This window comes from Branchiostoma belcheri, unplaced genomic scaffold (genome assembly GCF_001625305.1).
Source record: "Branchiostoma belcheri isolate BF01 breed outbred unplaced genomic scaffold, Haploidv18h27 scaffold1, whole genome shotgun sequence".
Lineage (NCBI taxonomy): Eukaryota > Metazoa > Chordata > Leptocardii > Amphioxiformes > Branchiostomatidae > Branchiostoma > Branchiostoma belcheri.
In genome coordinates, this window is record NW_017802379.1 from 849,984 (window position 1) to 864,569 (window position 14,586).

At 44.1% G+C, this 14,586-nt stretch overlaps 3 protein-coding genes across 3 annotated transcripts; 1 reads left to right on the top strand and 2 right to left on the bottom strand.

Annotated features, from left to right (window-relative positions):
- Positions 1-1,448: 1,448 nt before the first annotated feature.
- LOC109468050 (NIF3-like protein 1) lies at positions 1,449-9,498 on the bottom strand. The gene is made up of 5 exons (XM_019766274.1): positions 9,230-9,498; positions 8,576-8,826; positions 7,319-7,445; positions 6,867-7,008; positions 1,449-2,869 (listed from the first exon to the last, which is right to left on the bottom strand). Exons 1-5 carry the CDS (start codon positions 9,485-9,487, stop codon positions 2,601-2,603), a joined length of 1,047 nt encoding a protein of 348 aa, XP_019621833.1. The 5' UTR covers positions 9,488-9,498; the 3' UTR covers positions 1,449-2,600.
- Positions 9,499-9,518: 20 nt separating this feature from the next.
- LOC109468039 (NAD-dependent protein lipoamidase sirtuin-4, mitochondrial-like) lies at positions 9,519-11,162 on the top strand. Its single transcript, XM_019766264.1, has 2 exons — positions 9,519-10,555; positions 10,987-11,162. The coding sequence occupies exons 1-2, from the start codon at positions 9,719-9,721 to the stop codon at positions 11,134-11,136; spliced, it is 987 nt and encodes a 328-aa protein (XP_019621823.1). The 5' UTR covers positions 9,519-9,718; the 3' UTR covers positions 11,137-11,162.
- Positions 11,163-11,571: 409 nt separating this feature from the next.
- LOC109482045 (kelch-like protein 21) lies at positions 11,572-13,614 on the bottom strand. Its single transcript, XM_019785059.1, has one exon. It carries the CDS (start codon positions 13,612-13,614, stop codon positions 11,572-11,574), a length of 2,043 nt encoding a protein of 680 aa, XP_019640618.1.
- Positions 13,615-14,586: the final 972 nt, after the last annotated feature.

The window sequence follows — 14,586 nt, forward strand, 5'->3', positions numbered from 1 at the left end:
GGTCTGCTTGTGTGGGGCGGTTGCAATGTCAAAATACAAATGATTTTTATATGGATGTTAGTGAAGATATCTCTCTATGTAATAGAATTCAGTCCTTGCATCATCCACACATTTTTGTACCAGTCCTGCAAATGACTGATCTGACCTACATTTTGATGATTACTTGTATTAAAAGCCCTGTGTCAGACTAATGAACATATAGTATTGGTCTCATTAGACCAACCATTATATTGCTACATGACACGCAGGCAGCCATTTAAAGTAATAAAAAAATCTCTCAACCTTCATACAGGAAGGATAAAGGGTCGACATTTGTATGAGATATTAACTGCGCCATCCTTGTGTTGGCCTTTGTTTTACCCAAGGTAATCAATGACACAATTTTTCAAAGGAGACAGAAAATCTGTCTTTGTCAAGAGTTTGACCCCCATAAAGAATGGAATTGTCCCCATCCCCACACTTAACCTGTGCAGGACATACATAAACATTAAATGCTGCAAGGAGAGAAGATTAACTGTTTTTGGCAGACTCGACTGAACCAGCGGCCTTATATCAAGTCAAGCTTACTAGTCTGTACCATTGTTTTAGTATCCTTTCCAATTGAGTACAATTCTCAATTTTTCATTTCTCTTCCAAGAACCTTTGAAGTCAACTCAGTGATGAAGAAAAATTCATGGAAGTGACTTGTCCGGAAATAAAAAGGTACATTTGATTGACCTTTTAAATCGGAAATGGCTGATTTCTGGTTTTCATAAAACTTTGCACCAAGAAGTTTGAGAGAAGCCTTATGATGCTAACAGCTTCCAGATGAACCTGAGTGGTGACAGAGCTGACGGTCACTTGAGGTCAAGGCAGCTGAGAGTTCGTTGAACTTGACTGTCATGAGAGTACATGAGAGGATTCCATTACCAGCTTAGGTGCCTTGAAAGAACTAGCACGAGGACCCAAGATGGTGACCTTTTTAGATCTACAAGACATTCAAAACGGTCACAAACATTCTTCCCAAATATTGCAATCCAACACATAGCAAGACAATGTACATGTATTTCTTCCAGTGATAATGTTTCAAGCCTGGAAGAACTTTGTCATTGGACTTGAGCCTCTAGACAGATCAATGATTACAAATATCTTGGTAACATGATTCTAAATAAAAGAATTGTCTGATTCAGTCTACATGGGAAAATGTTGGAAAATATACAGCTGGGCAGGTGTTACGTGTCAGTTACATGTATAATATAATGGGAGTAAAACGGTTCTCAGGGTGAGTTTCTTTGGCCTGTTCACCATCACAGTTCTTCATGATGAAAGTTGTGCTTCGACAAATTTCGACAAACTAACAAATTCAGAAATCATTTTGCAATTTGCACTGCATATTCAGGGATGAGTTCTCACTTTTAGACATAGAAATTTACTGAATAAAGACTTCATTTAGCCCACAAGACAAGCTGTACCTCGTTACAACAACAATTAGGTCAAATGCGATAATGTAAACAGAAATCTGCAACAATCAGAACGCAGCTTATTGATTAAATCCACTTTTGGAGGCACTAAAACTTCTTCATGCATCATCTGTTCCCGGCTTCAATGGCATTTATCGGTAAGGACATAACACCCCATTCCAGATCAATTTGTTGTCCCTCCCTCTACAGCCATTATGAAGAATAAACGAGCGTTGGGTAATTGCCTGCCTCTTGTAGCTCACAACTACCCAAGACGGATTGGTGATGGAACAAAGAGGACATGGAGAAGCCGCTGACAGGATTTATTTTTGGGGGATGCCGAGTCTCACCTAGGGGACCCCTATTTCTGCAGGATGTGACAGATGGGAGAGGCATGGTGTACACAGAACCATCAAGCAAACCCGGCTCACAGCTCTCATTTGAGGCGTGAAACCTTTGAGCAAGGAGTGCTGTAAGTTTGTACTTGCTGATCAGTTACAAATAATTATTAGACTTGTGCTCAAAGTTTTCAAACAAAATAGAATAGTTTTGGGGCTATTCCATTAAGATGTTCAAGGGGTATCAGGATAATAGTTAAACATGACAAGCAAGATTGGTCTAAAATCAACACTAATTTTATCCCCTTAAACTTGACAAATGGAATAACCTTTAGTAAATGTATTAACATGGTATATATAAATTTTGTGATCTATCCACTAATACATGAGCTTGACCGTTCAACTGGTCCAATATCCACCTATCATAACACTGAAGCCCAATGAAGTATGAAGTACATTCTCCAGTGTTGGACAGACGTCACTGTTGATAATAGGTGCTTCTGACATGTTCCATTGACAAGTAGAATATACAAAATTGGCTCTGCAAGGAAAATCTCTCTTTAGACCAGCTGTTGTATTTCTTAATTAAATACGGCCTCTAACAAGATGTTTTGCTGAAGTGCTATGCACAATACATTATGGGTTGTTTGTAACAGTGGGGATCAAGTGCCACCAACTGACCAGTCCAACTGGTCCAGACCTTTTGGCCTTGCAGTTGGTGTGTTGAGTTTGCCTGGGTTCGAATCCCAGGAGCCAGGAGACCGTACTACATGCCCCTTGACTGTTACAGCAGTACAATTTTACCAATGTGCTGATTCCAATATTACACAACTTCAAGAGGATCCTTGTCAACATCTGACACCATCACCTCAACCTTCCCATCAAACATTGCAGTCAGCTTCCCCTGCAACACACGTAGGAAACCCCTCTCAGTGTTGCTGTGTTCGCACAGGATGACACTCGTTCCCATAGCAACAGCATCCAGCACATCATGATGAGACATCTCCCCCGTCAGGTAAGCATCGGCTCTGACCCCCTTCAGCACACTTCCACCTGAACCAGCACACAGGGCAACACTTCTCACTGTGGGACCTGGGAAAACAGCAGACATTCATGTAAAACTTTTAGAGTTTAAGTTGGTCTGTTAAGTTAACACTTGCAGACAGTGTCATGAGAAACAAGAACTGGCTTGCCAAATGTGGTGGAACCTGGAAAAATAGGACATACATGTATTCATTAAACTTTTACAGTTTCAATGTTGGTCTGGTGAAAGAAAATGTTTGATTTGATTGGAAGAACTTTCATGTAACATTAGAACCAGCTGACACCACCGTAGTTCCTTTTTAAAGTTTTCTATACATGTACTTAACACTTGCAGAAAGTGTCACAAGAAACGAGAACAGACTTGCCAAATAAAGTGTTTTACACAGGGTGACATAACATTTAACCATAACCAACGATGTAGCCTGGAAGTAATTTCTGAGCCAAGCGATCCAGTGTGGTCCGGAAGTTTTCATCCCTCTGCGGCAGATACTAGATTACCTCTGACCAAACATCAGACAATATATGCACCATTAAAGATCAGGTTCACCAGCAAGAATTCTGCGAGATGAAATCCATGTTTTCTCTAATCAAACCAGTAAGTTACGGTGCTTGTATTTGCCAAGAAATGTCACAGGTTGTGCACATCAGTGCTGACCCAGACTGTGGGAAGTTATAGGTCAGGAGAAGTCGAAATTTAGTAGGAGTTTTTTGTGGGGCGGATTATGTGAAGGGACAAGATGATTGATGAGTTAGCTTAACAACAGTTTAAGACCTTAACAGTTGATTCAAAAATAGGACTGTGGAAAACACTTTAATACCATTGAAAAATGGAGTGCAGACAACACTTCTATTGGAAGTAATTTTTCACATTTAGGAAACAGATGGGACATTAACTTTGTTACCAAAGTTGGCAACAGTTTTTAGCATACAGGTGCTTTTAACTGAAAAGACTGAAACATTGTCAAAGAAGGGCACTCTTTTTCTTTACATGGAATGTGTGCTATTTTGGGCAAATAAATATTTCATTGATGCAAAAACAAAGTCCCCAGACAACAACAAACTGTATCACAACTCAAACAGGTGTTTAACATTCAAATGATTTCAGCCTCGGGGGTTGGGGTTGCATTAAACCTAAACAGTGAACGCTTATCACAAAACAGTCTTAATAGGATTTAAGACGGCCAAGTCTTAGAAAAACAAACATTTCTGAGCCAAGAAAACTTGATTTATCCTGAAAGCTGGTTATTTAGTATCCAAAAAGTGTTTCTGTTACAGTTCAGAGGACCTGTAAGTCAGGTTTGGAGGGATTCTACAAATCACTCGGGCTGGGGACCAAGGATCACTTCAGTAGGGTGGCCTGCCACAGTCTAAGTTTGAGAACATCTAAGCATGTGCAAATAGCTATTCTTCATGAAGATGACAGGATACAACAAGAAACATAAATCTTTCTACTTTCATCTATAAGAGTTCTAACATTCTGCTTGCTGCCAGGACACAAAACTGATACAAATTTGGTACCAAATGGCTACCTTAGCAGGCTGAAGGTTAAAGTGTCAGCCTCCCAAAGCTTAGTGTACTATCAACCTTCTCCAAACCTTTGCATGTTATGGTCAAATACACTCAGCACATCAGTGTTCTAGGTTACAGTTGAGACAAGAGGGAGATGATTAAGAGCATCCCTAAGGCGCATAGTTCTAAACCATATCATAACATTACTACCACTTTCTACCCAATTATTTCAACTCCCTTGGCGTAAGTTCTTAGGCATACAACAACACAACCTAGCCATGGTTGTCTTCAACCTACTTTACCCTCTCTGCAGTTTCAAGAGGGCCTGCATGGGGGGTAGACCGTAGTAATTAGGATTTACGCAAAATTTTCACCGTCGATTACGAGCTGATTATGAACAGTTACGCGTTACAGCTAAATACTGATTACGAATTACAATGTTTTTGGGCGGATGCCTACGGATTAGGAGGCATCATAAAAGGTCGGATTATGCCTTATGAAAAAGGGCATGCAGGCCCTCTTTAAATTCTCCGAGCACTCTGGTGTCAAGTTCAAGGCGTGTGCGTGTTTCCATGGTAACCGCTGGGGCCACCTGCAGCAGCCTGTTGTCATCACTGCCGCCATGACAGATGGACAGGTCACCCGAGGTCACCGTGAAGTTTATTTGTGGCGACCTCTGCCATTACTCCAGGGTTACACAGCAGTACCCAAGACAGGAGTTAGTGACCCTCGTCTTGTAGAAAGAAAAACAGGGTCTGGGGAAATCCTGCAAGCCCAGGTGTAGCACAGACTGATGCCAAGGAATGGGAAAAAATTGAGTTGCCGTTCCCTCTTAAGTTTGTCATATATGCAGCCTGTACCTGAAACATCTTCATCAATGTTAACTTGTTAGAAAAGTTAATTCTTATTATTGAAGAACATAGCTACTAGAGAAAAGCATCATGCTGGTTCACCTCAGCTTGATGAGGACAACTGAAGATGACAAAGAATTGTTAAGTTTAAGCATTCCCAAGTAGCCAAGACCTAGGCTTCAGATTAGTCTTTCCAATGCTTGATAGATCAACCACGTGACATAGCCCCACCCATCTCATCAAACTCAAACTGTAGAAATGTCAAACAAAAACAAAGCATTGCATAAATTTGACATGCAGATGTACTCTAATGTTCTTGGTTGAACTTGAACTGTGTGTGAATGTCTTAATTGGCATCTCATAGTTTTGGTACGTTTTACAGTAGGTTCTGAAATGCCTCTTGTTCTACAATGTCCACTATCTTGGTTACCACTACTGAAAAATGTGACCAACAGCTTTTTTACATCAGGATGGACAGGTAGACCCAGATGGCAGACAGCCAACACCTGTCCACATTCCCCAGGGTAAGACCTGTCTAGAGAGTTAATCATCACTCCAGCCTGGAGAGGAACAATTTGCTGACAAGCTGTGACAGATGTAGAAGAAATACTGCACAACTCTGAAGCACTTGACTCAGTAAAAGAGGACCATGGCCTCTGGTCAGGCCCATGCAGCCTGTGCATGAAGTCATGTTGTCCTTTCAACATCTGTTTATCCAGATGATTGTCAATGATTGCAGATTTGAATGGACTTGAATTTTTGGCTTCAAGATTCATTCCAAATTTTTCAAATGAATAGTGCTATTTCTCAATTCAGATTGTATGTCTCAAAATGGGATGGTCTTATATTTAGTAGCACTGATTCAATGATTTTACTTTGAGGGAGCACGAATTTGAAGATCTACCCCCAACCACTGTATGATTGTATCAGTGCAAAATACCATCTGTGTATCTGGTACACTCTCATGTCCCATGATGATGATCCACATGTAGATGTTGGTCTTACTTTAGTACTGAAATGATTTTGTCATGTATTAAAGTGAGTATGAACTTTAGAAACCATTCCTTTAACACCTCCTCTGTATCAGTGGGAAGTACCATCTGTATCTGGTACACATTCTCAGGTCCCATGATGATGATACACGAAGAAGTTGTCATACTGAAATGATTTTGGAACTTGAGGAACTATTCCTTTAACACCTCCTCTGTATCAGCGGGAAGTACCATCTGTATCTGGTACACATTCTGAGGTCCCATGATGCATGAGGTGTGGACAGATAACGGACAGCTTTGTCCTTCAGGGGTCAAGGTCAACAAACTGGTTCCATCCTGCTGAGGTCACGGATCGGATCGCAAGATGGTCCCAGCTTGGAGCACGTCCTGTCTCTTAACCTCAAATTTAAAACTGCTTTCTGGCTACTGACTGGAAAATAACAGAGGGGAGTCTTCATAGCTAAGTTTCCTGTTTCAACTTAGCCTGAGTCAGCTTTCGTCTGCTACCGGGCCCGCGTAGTGGGGAGCAGACGAAAGCTAAAAAGGCTCACACTCAGGCTAGTTTCAACTACTGTTGAGGGGAGAGTTGTTACAGAGATTTCATGGCTTGAAAGTCTGCAAAGTGATTGGTTAAACCTGAAAATGCCAGCCTCCAATTAATATACATGTGTTAGTTCAAAATTTGAACCTCACCTTCCAAGGTCCTGCCCTCCCCCACAGCCAGTCTGACATGGTTCAGTCCCAGATGAGTCTTGACCCTAGATAGCAGGTCAGATAGTGTGACAGGGTCATCCAATGTCACCAGCCGTCCCATTCCGGCACCTGGGAGGGGGGGCTGGAGTTATGGAGAGACGTCAAGTTCACACCATAGTTCAACTACCTGTTGATTGAACTTGAAGAACCGTTTAGGAATACATGTACCCTTTTTAAAAGGCTGACAACATATACTGCACTTTTCCAGCCAGAAATTACTAAAACAATGATACGGTAAACTAAGCATACCATGATGAACACTACTCCTTTTGTTTGTTAAGTGTTTGTATAAAATAGTATTACAGAGTACAGAGAAAGAAAATCTTGATATGAAAAAAATTGTAACTGTGAAAGTTAAATCATTATAATTTTTAAGAACTTTTTATAATTACCTTCTCTAGTTTCATCACTTGAAGACTTGTGTCTGCCTTGTCTCCAAGAGTTTGATTGACACAGTCAACAGCCTGTACCAATGCATGCTGGGAACACCTCATGTTGATCCTGGTGCAGCTGCCACCACTCCTATTAAAGAATGGCAAAGAATGTGCCTGAAAGTTATTGTCAAGTCTCTTCCTTCAATGAATTTAGACTTTTTTCAATTTAAACCCCTCTTCCCAAGATTAATAATTGGTTTATAATCATGATTCCTTATGGGATGTCATGTATGGATACCCAGCGTTAAGGTTGCAATCAATTAATGAGCTGGTACATGTCCACATTGATATTCTTGCCTAAAATTCCACTATATTGTTAACAGACTAATTGCAACTACCTTCTACTAGTCATAGCCTAGGTGCCATCCTTCATAGTTACTACTGACCACCTGTTGTTACTAGCCAACACCAAATGAGAAGGATGGCACCCAGGATAACTACAGCACCCAGCTATTACCACAGTAATACTGCAGACAGACCCTGTGGTGATGTCCTGTGTGGAAACTTCTCCTTGCTGCAGAGCTGCAAGTTTCTCCTGCAGAGCCTCTGCAGCCGACTTGTCAGCAAACACCTCTAACAGGAATCCATGAGGGGGCGTCTGTACTGATGCCTCCAGAGGCTGGACCTGACCAGCACCTGAAGGAAAAAACATTCAAACTTTTAACTTAGCGATGATGTCAACTTGTTTGTTTGTTTCTTAACAGACTAGGTCAATTAGAATGGATTTTCATTCGGAGGAAAGACCATTCAAACTTTAATTGTAATAGCCATTCATAGACAATGCCAACTCTAAATACTTGATAAAATATTGAGATTACTTCTGGATTTTTTGAGTGACATCCAGCTCTCTTCTTCAGCATCACTGTTTTGAACATGAGGTACAAAAGCACACCCTGGTGCACAGAATCAGTACTGCATATATGCTGTCACTTACCAGTGCATATCACACTAAAATAGATACATTGTTCCAAGTTTCATGAAAAGGAGTCATATTTCTCTCTCTGTCCCTGTAACATCTTCATCCTTCATCACCTTTCCCTCTGAACAAAATCCATCTTAGGCATCTTACCCAAGCCCGCTGTCGTTTACGCCACCTTTCACGGCATCGTGCGTGGTGTGCGGGGAGTACACAACAATATTGGTCTGTCTATTTGGCCTGACAGAGACTACATAACATCTATCGTTATAACATCTTCATCACTTTTCCCTCTTGACTTACCCAAGCCTGTTGCCAGCCAGTCATTTACGCCTCCTTTCACGGCATCGTACGCGGTGTGCGGAGAGTACACAGCGATTCGGTTCTCCAGACACCGAACCGCGATCCTCTCCTTCCAGCTCCTCTGTGTCAGCCTCTTCATGGGGACAAAGATGGGAGGGTGGTATGACAAGATCAAGTTCGCCTTCCTCTCTACAGCTTCCGAAAGAACGCCCTCTGTCAGATCATTTGTAAGCAGCATCCGGGATACCTGGTTTTGAAAAAATAAAGAGAACTTGTAAATATGTAAATAGGAGATGGAAAAGGAAAACAGTAGAGTATGAAAACAAACAAGGAAAAGAAGAGAAGAAGAAACCACCACTGACTGACTTGAAGCCGGCCAATTGGAAGAAGTAACGGGAGCATGAGGCTCACTAAAGATGACTATAGCCTCTACCAGGCTTTGGGAGATGGCTGAAAAGAGTAGAAATCGGTCAAATAGTGAGCTATAACATGCCAAGGGAGTTGGTCCACTAGAGAGTACTCGAAGCCTGGTAGAGGCTAATATGAGTACAATGCAGCAGGGAAGAGAGAATGCATGAGAGGATGTAGCACACAAGAACATGTGACCATCACCCGACAAGAGAGAGCAGAGGAATAAAGACAACAACAACCTGATGGGGTGGGGATGGTTCCACTAAGAGGCCGACGTTATCCCAGCTCTCAGCTAGACTTGGAGGAGCAAAATTGTTCAGCGCACTCACAACATTTGCTAAGTCTGCCATTTTGGATGACACAGTTGTGGAGAGAGTCTTTGCACTGAGTTTCTGTGGTTGGAAGTGTTTAGGTGGAGTGTTTTTACTCAAAGAACTGAAAAACCTGCAGCAAACTGTTCTACCAAGTGACTTCCTCCATAGCATCCTTCTCCACATGCTCTTATGTATTCAACTTTGACCTCAGTAGCAGACGACACCAAATTTACTTACATCGTTTACCATTGGTTGGAGCTGACCAATCAGGGAAGACTTAATATAAGTAACCAAGATGGCGCTGTCGTCCCACTTCCGGGTTGCCCTTCTTGCATAAGAAGAGCATTTTTATGTCTTTATGTAACGTTTAAGAGTACCTTTGGAGTATATTTTTACGTTTTTGTGGTTCTCAAGATGCAGACTATAGAAGCAGTGAGTATGTTGTTCCGATCTTTACGGAATTTGAGCAGAGAGGCGCCGCTTCAACTTTTGCCGGTACGTTGCCAGTCAAACGCCACAAGTACAGAGGTCAACACAGCTGCAAATTTTCACTTCGTGCCAGTGAGCGATCCCGCCGACTTACAGGACATCGAGGAACTACAGGACTTCGTGAGGACGTCCAAAAGGCTCTTCGTGATCACCGGTGCTGGTATATCCACGGAATCGGGAATTCCAGACTACCGGTCGGAGGGGGTGGGTCTGTACGCACGGAGTGACAACCGTCCAGTCCAGTATGCCGACTTCCTCAGCAGCAGCGCCATACGACAACGCTACTGGGCAAGGAACTACGTCGGGTGGCCGAAGTTCTCTTCCTTCTCGCCTAACGTTTCCCACAAGACGCTGAGCGGTTGGGAAGCGGTCGGTAAGCTGCACTGGTTGGTCACGCAGAACGTGGACTCTCTTCACGTCAAAGCAGGGAGCAGGAAAGTCACGGAACTTCACGGCAGCGCCGCGCGGGTCATGTGTCTGTCCTGCCCGGCCGTCATACCTCGTCACGACATGCAGAAGCGGATAAAACATCTCAACCCGGTCTGGCACGCGGAGTCTCAGGAAATGGCGCCGGACGCAGACGTTTTCTTGACACCAGAACAGATAGAAGGTTTCACCGTGCCCACGTGTACGCAGTGCGGTGGGATTCTGAAGCCTCAGATCGTGTTTTTCGGAGACAACGTGGCGAAGCCGACCGTCCAGTTCGTGCACAGGATGCTGGAGGAATCAGACGCCATGTTGGTGGCAGGGTCGTCACTTCAGGTAACGTATAGAGTCGATGATAACTATGACAATTTTTTTTATCCACTATGTATGGAGTTTAGTAGCGCCCCGGGCGGATGTCCTTATTACTGCAGTATCTTGTCCAGAAATGGTCCCTGTCCTTGGTGCTGGAATGTGATCATGGCGGGCATCTACAATATGATGATGCGTCCCATTGCCGTGACCTTGCACGAAGCCTGAAACTAAAGCATATGTATTTATATTTGTGTAAATAACGGCGACTTTGTGGGCTTATTTTGTTGTTTAACGTTCAGGATATGTATACATCTCTAGACTCTGCCGACTTCACACAATACCACTTCACCTGGCTCCGTTTCTGTTTTCCTTTTCAGGTTTCGCTTTTAACATAGAGCGTACCAATACGTTTTTTGCCGGAATTTTACAGTCATGTTGTTGTTTGTCCTCTCCAGGTGTACTCGGCCTACAGGTTCGTGTCGGCTGCGCGGGACCAGAAGAAGCCGATCGCCGTCCTGAACATCGGGCCGACCCGCGGGGACAAACTGGCCGACCTCAAGGTCAGCGCGCGCTGTGGAGACGTGCTGCCGCAGATTCAACTATGACCTCAGAACTGATGTAATTACTACGCAACAAGCTTCAATTAAGACTTTCAGAAAAGATTTTATTTGAGTGAAGCAATAGCAAACTTGCTGTCATACTGTGGGGAGGTAAACTCAGAACTCAGGGAACGATCAAGTTTCACAGAGCAGATTCTTGTTTTTTCCTCATAACAGCTCAAAGGAAGGTTGATGTTTGTAGCAATATTGTCATTAAGTATGCCCTGTAAGATGATATTAACAGCAGGCAAGTGAAGCCAATGCAATTGCTGCTATGTCTACAGATTGATTTAGCAATCACACAATAAGTCAGAAAATAAAAATGACCACAGGTATACTCTGTGTGTTGCTTACATCTTTTGTGCATTGTTTTATCAGGTTATGGACAGAACCAGTTATAAGAAGATGGTTGATGTCAAAACAATACAGACCTAATAAAAGTTAACAGTTTGGTACAACGTCCTCGCTGTCCTCATGTGGTAGTTCGTACCCGGCTACGAAAGATTCTCTCCTGGCGTACTTCTTCTTGTTCTTCTCCATGACGTTGCGAAGTTTGTCGTGTATCCATCCACAGTCCCGGATGGTGACGGCGGCGTGCGCCCGCCTGAGGTGTTCCACCTGCCGCCCCACGTCCAGCCACTCCCTCCGCTCCGGGTCCAACAGCTCGATCACGGAGGCGGTGTACTCGTTGAAGTGATCCTTTCCGCCGATGACCACGATTTTCCCGTCGATGGCAGTCATGCCGCCATGAATGTGCCTGTGTTCGGGCATTGGGAGCTGCTCGAATTCCATGGTTTCTGTATCGAAGACGCACATGAAGTTACGCGCAGTCACGAAAGGCATCAGGTAGATCTTGGAGCCGAGGACAGCGCTCTGGTACTGCGGTTTACCAGAGTGAAATGACGCCACGTCGTAGAATTCCCACGTGTCTATATCAGAATCGTACGTTTGGACATAAAAGTTCTCGTGCCGACCTTCCCAGTAGCCCATGACCACGACTTTGCCCTTACACGAGGACGTGACAGTTTTGTGAACGGTGTGAGGCACTCGGGCTATCTTCCTCCACCGGTTGTTCCGCGGTGAGAAGGATTCGTAGCACTCCGCGCCTTTCTCGGCAGTCATGTTGGTCCCTATGGCGTAAAGTCGTCCCCCGGCGGCCACAAAACCGAACTGGCCCTGGTGAAACGTCAGGGGTTCGGGCAGGCGCAACCACAGGTCGGCAGAAGAGACATATCTCCAGAACTGCATCTCTCTCGGGTCCTCAGCTTGGCACCGCTCCATCGAGGCCAGGATGTAGATGTCGTCATCCATGGCCAGGACGTTCAGATAGCAGTTCTTGGAGACCAGGCTGTAGGGAAGGTCGGACAGGATAGCATGGGAGCATCTCCACGGGCCCAGACAGTCCATGTACCGGACTTTGACAGGCTTGTGTCCCGCCGCCTCGCTGCCGCTGATACCTCCCACCTGTACTAGTATCTCCGCAGGCAGGCGCTGTGTTCTTTGTTGGAAGAGATCTTCCTCGACTTCTTGGATGATTTCTAAACATTCAGGGTCATTTTGAATCAACGGTTCATGCCTTACGTTGAACTTGAAGTAGTCCTCAGTCATCAGACGAAGCTCAGCGCATCGCAGCAAAGCCGGTAAGAACTGGAGCCGAGTTGTGTCGGCCTTGGTCCATTTCATGACCGCTTCATACACTCTCTCTTTACACCACTGGCATCTCTCGTCGGTGAGGAAGAACAGAACCTGGTCATAGGAGAGAAGTTCAAACTCTCCCGTTCTCACGGTGTCCGGGAAGTTGTCCATGGCAAACGCTCTAGCCTCTTCTACCAGGGTTTTGCAGGAGTAGAACTCTGCAAAGTGTAAGATGCCAAAACAGTTGTCGGAGTCGAGCTGGCGCGAGAGATACTTGCAGCAGGCAGTAACGACGGAGCTGAGTTGGAACAGCGAAGCCGCGTGAAGCATAGACTCCACATTACCGTTTCTGATGTTTAGAGACCCATTGTAGAAGTAGTCTAAGAGATCGCTAACTATGTGAGAAGGTACATCGTTCAATCGGACCTGTTCGTCCTTCCTTTCTCTGAACTCTCCGAGCAGAAGCGTGGCGAAGAAAGGGCTAGATGCAGCCAGGACCGCCCGATGACAGTGAAACGACGACTCGCCGACGCACAAGACGACGTCGCATAACGTGTGCGTTGTTCTGGACTCGTTCAAAACTGTTATCGCCGGTCCCATATCAGACTGTAATCTTGGATACTTCAACTTCTTTCCATGTTCGTCCTCGGTTATAACCAGAGTGACGAGATTCTTCTCGATGCTTTTCAGAAGAGCAGTGAAGGCGGGTTCTGTAGAGTTGACCCTCCGTATCCCCTGCAGCAGACGTTGGCCGTGACGTGTTCTGTGAACTTGAAGTTCTCCTTTGTCGTCGAAGACAAGATCCAGATCGTCACTTAGAAGAGCATCTGCTTTTTCGTGCAACATCATTGTATGGGCAGAGAAATCTACAGAAGGAAAAGAACGATAACTGTTTTATTGAAAACCTACACTCGTTAGACTGATTTTTATAAGGAATGATATCTAACATGGAATGGGGAGAGGCTTTGAGCTATACCATAGTTTTTGAAGGTATGAAGTGACAATAGTACAGGCTTAATGAAATTGTTCTGAACGTATCTATTTTTGTGAAATAAACAAACGTATGCCTTTAAGAAGGCAATCATAGCTTCTTACCTTTCTAAGCAAGATAAAAGCTGCATTTTCTAAAATGACTTGAATAGTACAAAAGGCAACAAAATCCTTTGACCAAAAAGTTGAACACATAATATCACAACTCACTCTTATATGTCGGTCACTGGGACACACAATGCAACGCGTACGTACGTGATGATGTTAGTAACTATCGGTATCATTACAAACATGAAGTACAGACGTTGAACTTGGCCTGCTCTTGTGCCCTAATGTAACAATACCTTCCCAACGTTCCCTAACATCTGCCTGTGTCTGTCAGATATTCTTCTAGAGTTAGACTCCCGTCTGACCCATGGCATAAACACTACACCATACTGACATACAATCTCATCATGACATCTACATGCAACAGCTCTGGTTGCAGGTTTGGCAGACTAAACGCCGGGCGGCGGCCGGGTGTGGGTGGAAATAAAACTGGATGTGAGCTTGACTTTGACCCACTTTGCAACGTTACACTGTGTTATATCATATATCTAAGGACAGTTCTAAAGTTGGAAGAGATCAGTGGTTGTAGTGCTGTTTACGGTAGCAAGTTAACGTTACACTTAACCCAGGTGTACAGGGCGGTTGCCCAGAACTATTGTAGTGACGGCGGCACTAGGGTGGTAGTCCTCGCCCAACAGCAATATAGCAGTAATATCCGACTATAAGAAGTTTATCCATGGATAATATACACCAGAGAAAAGGAAGGTTTGCCCTCACCTGCTT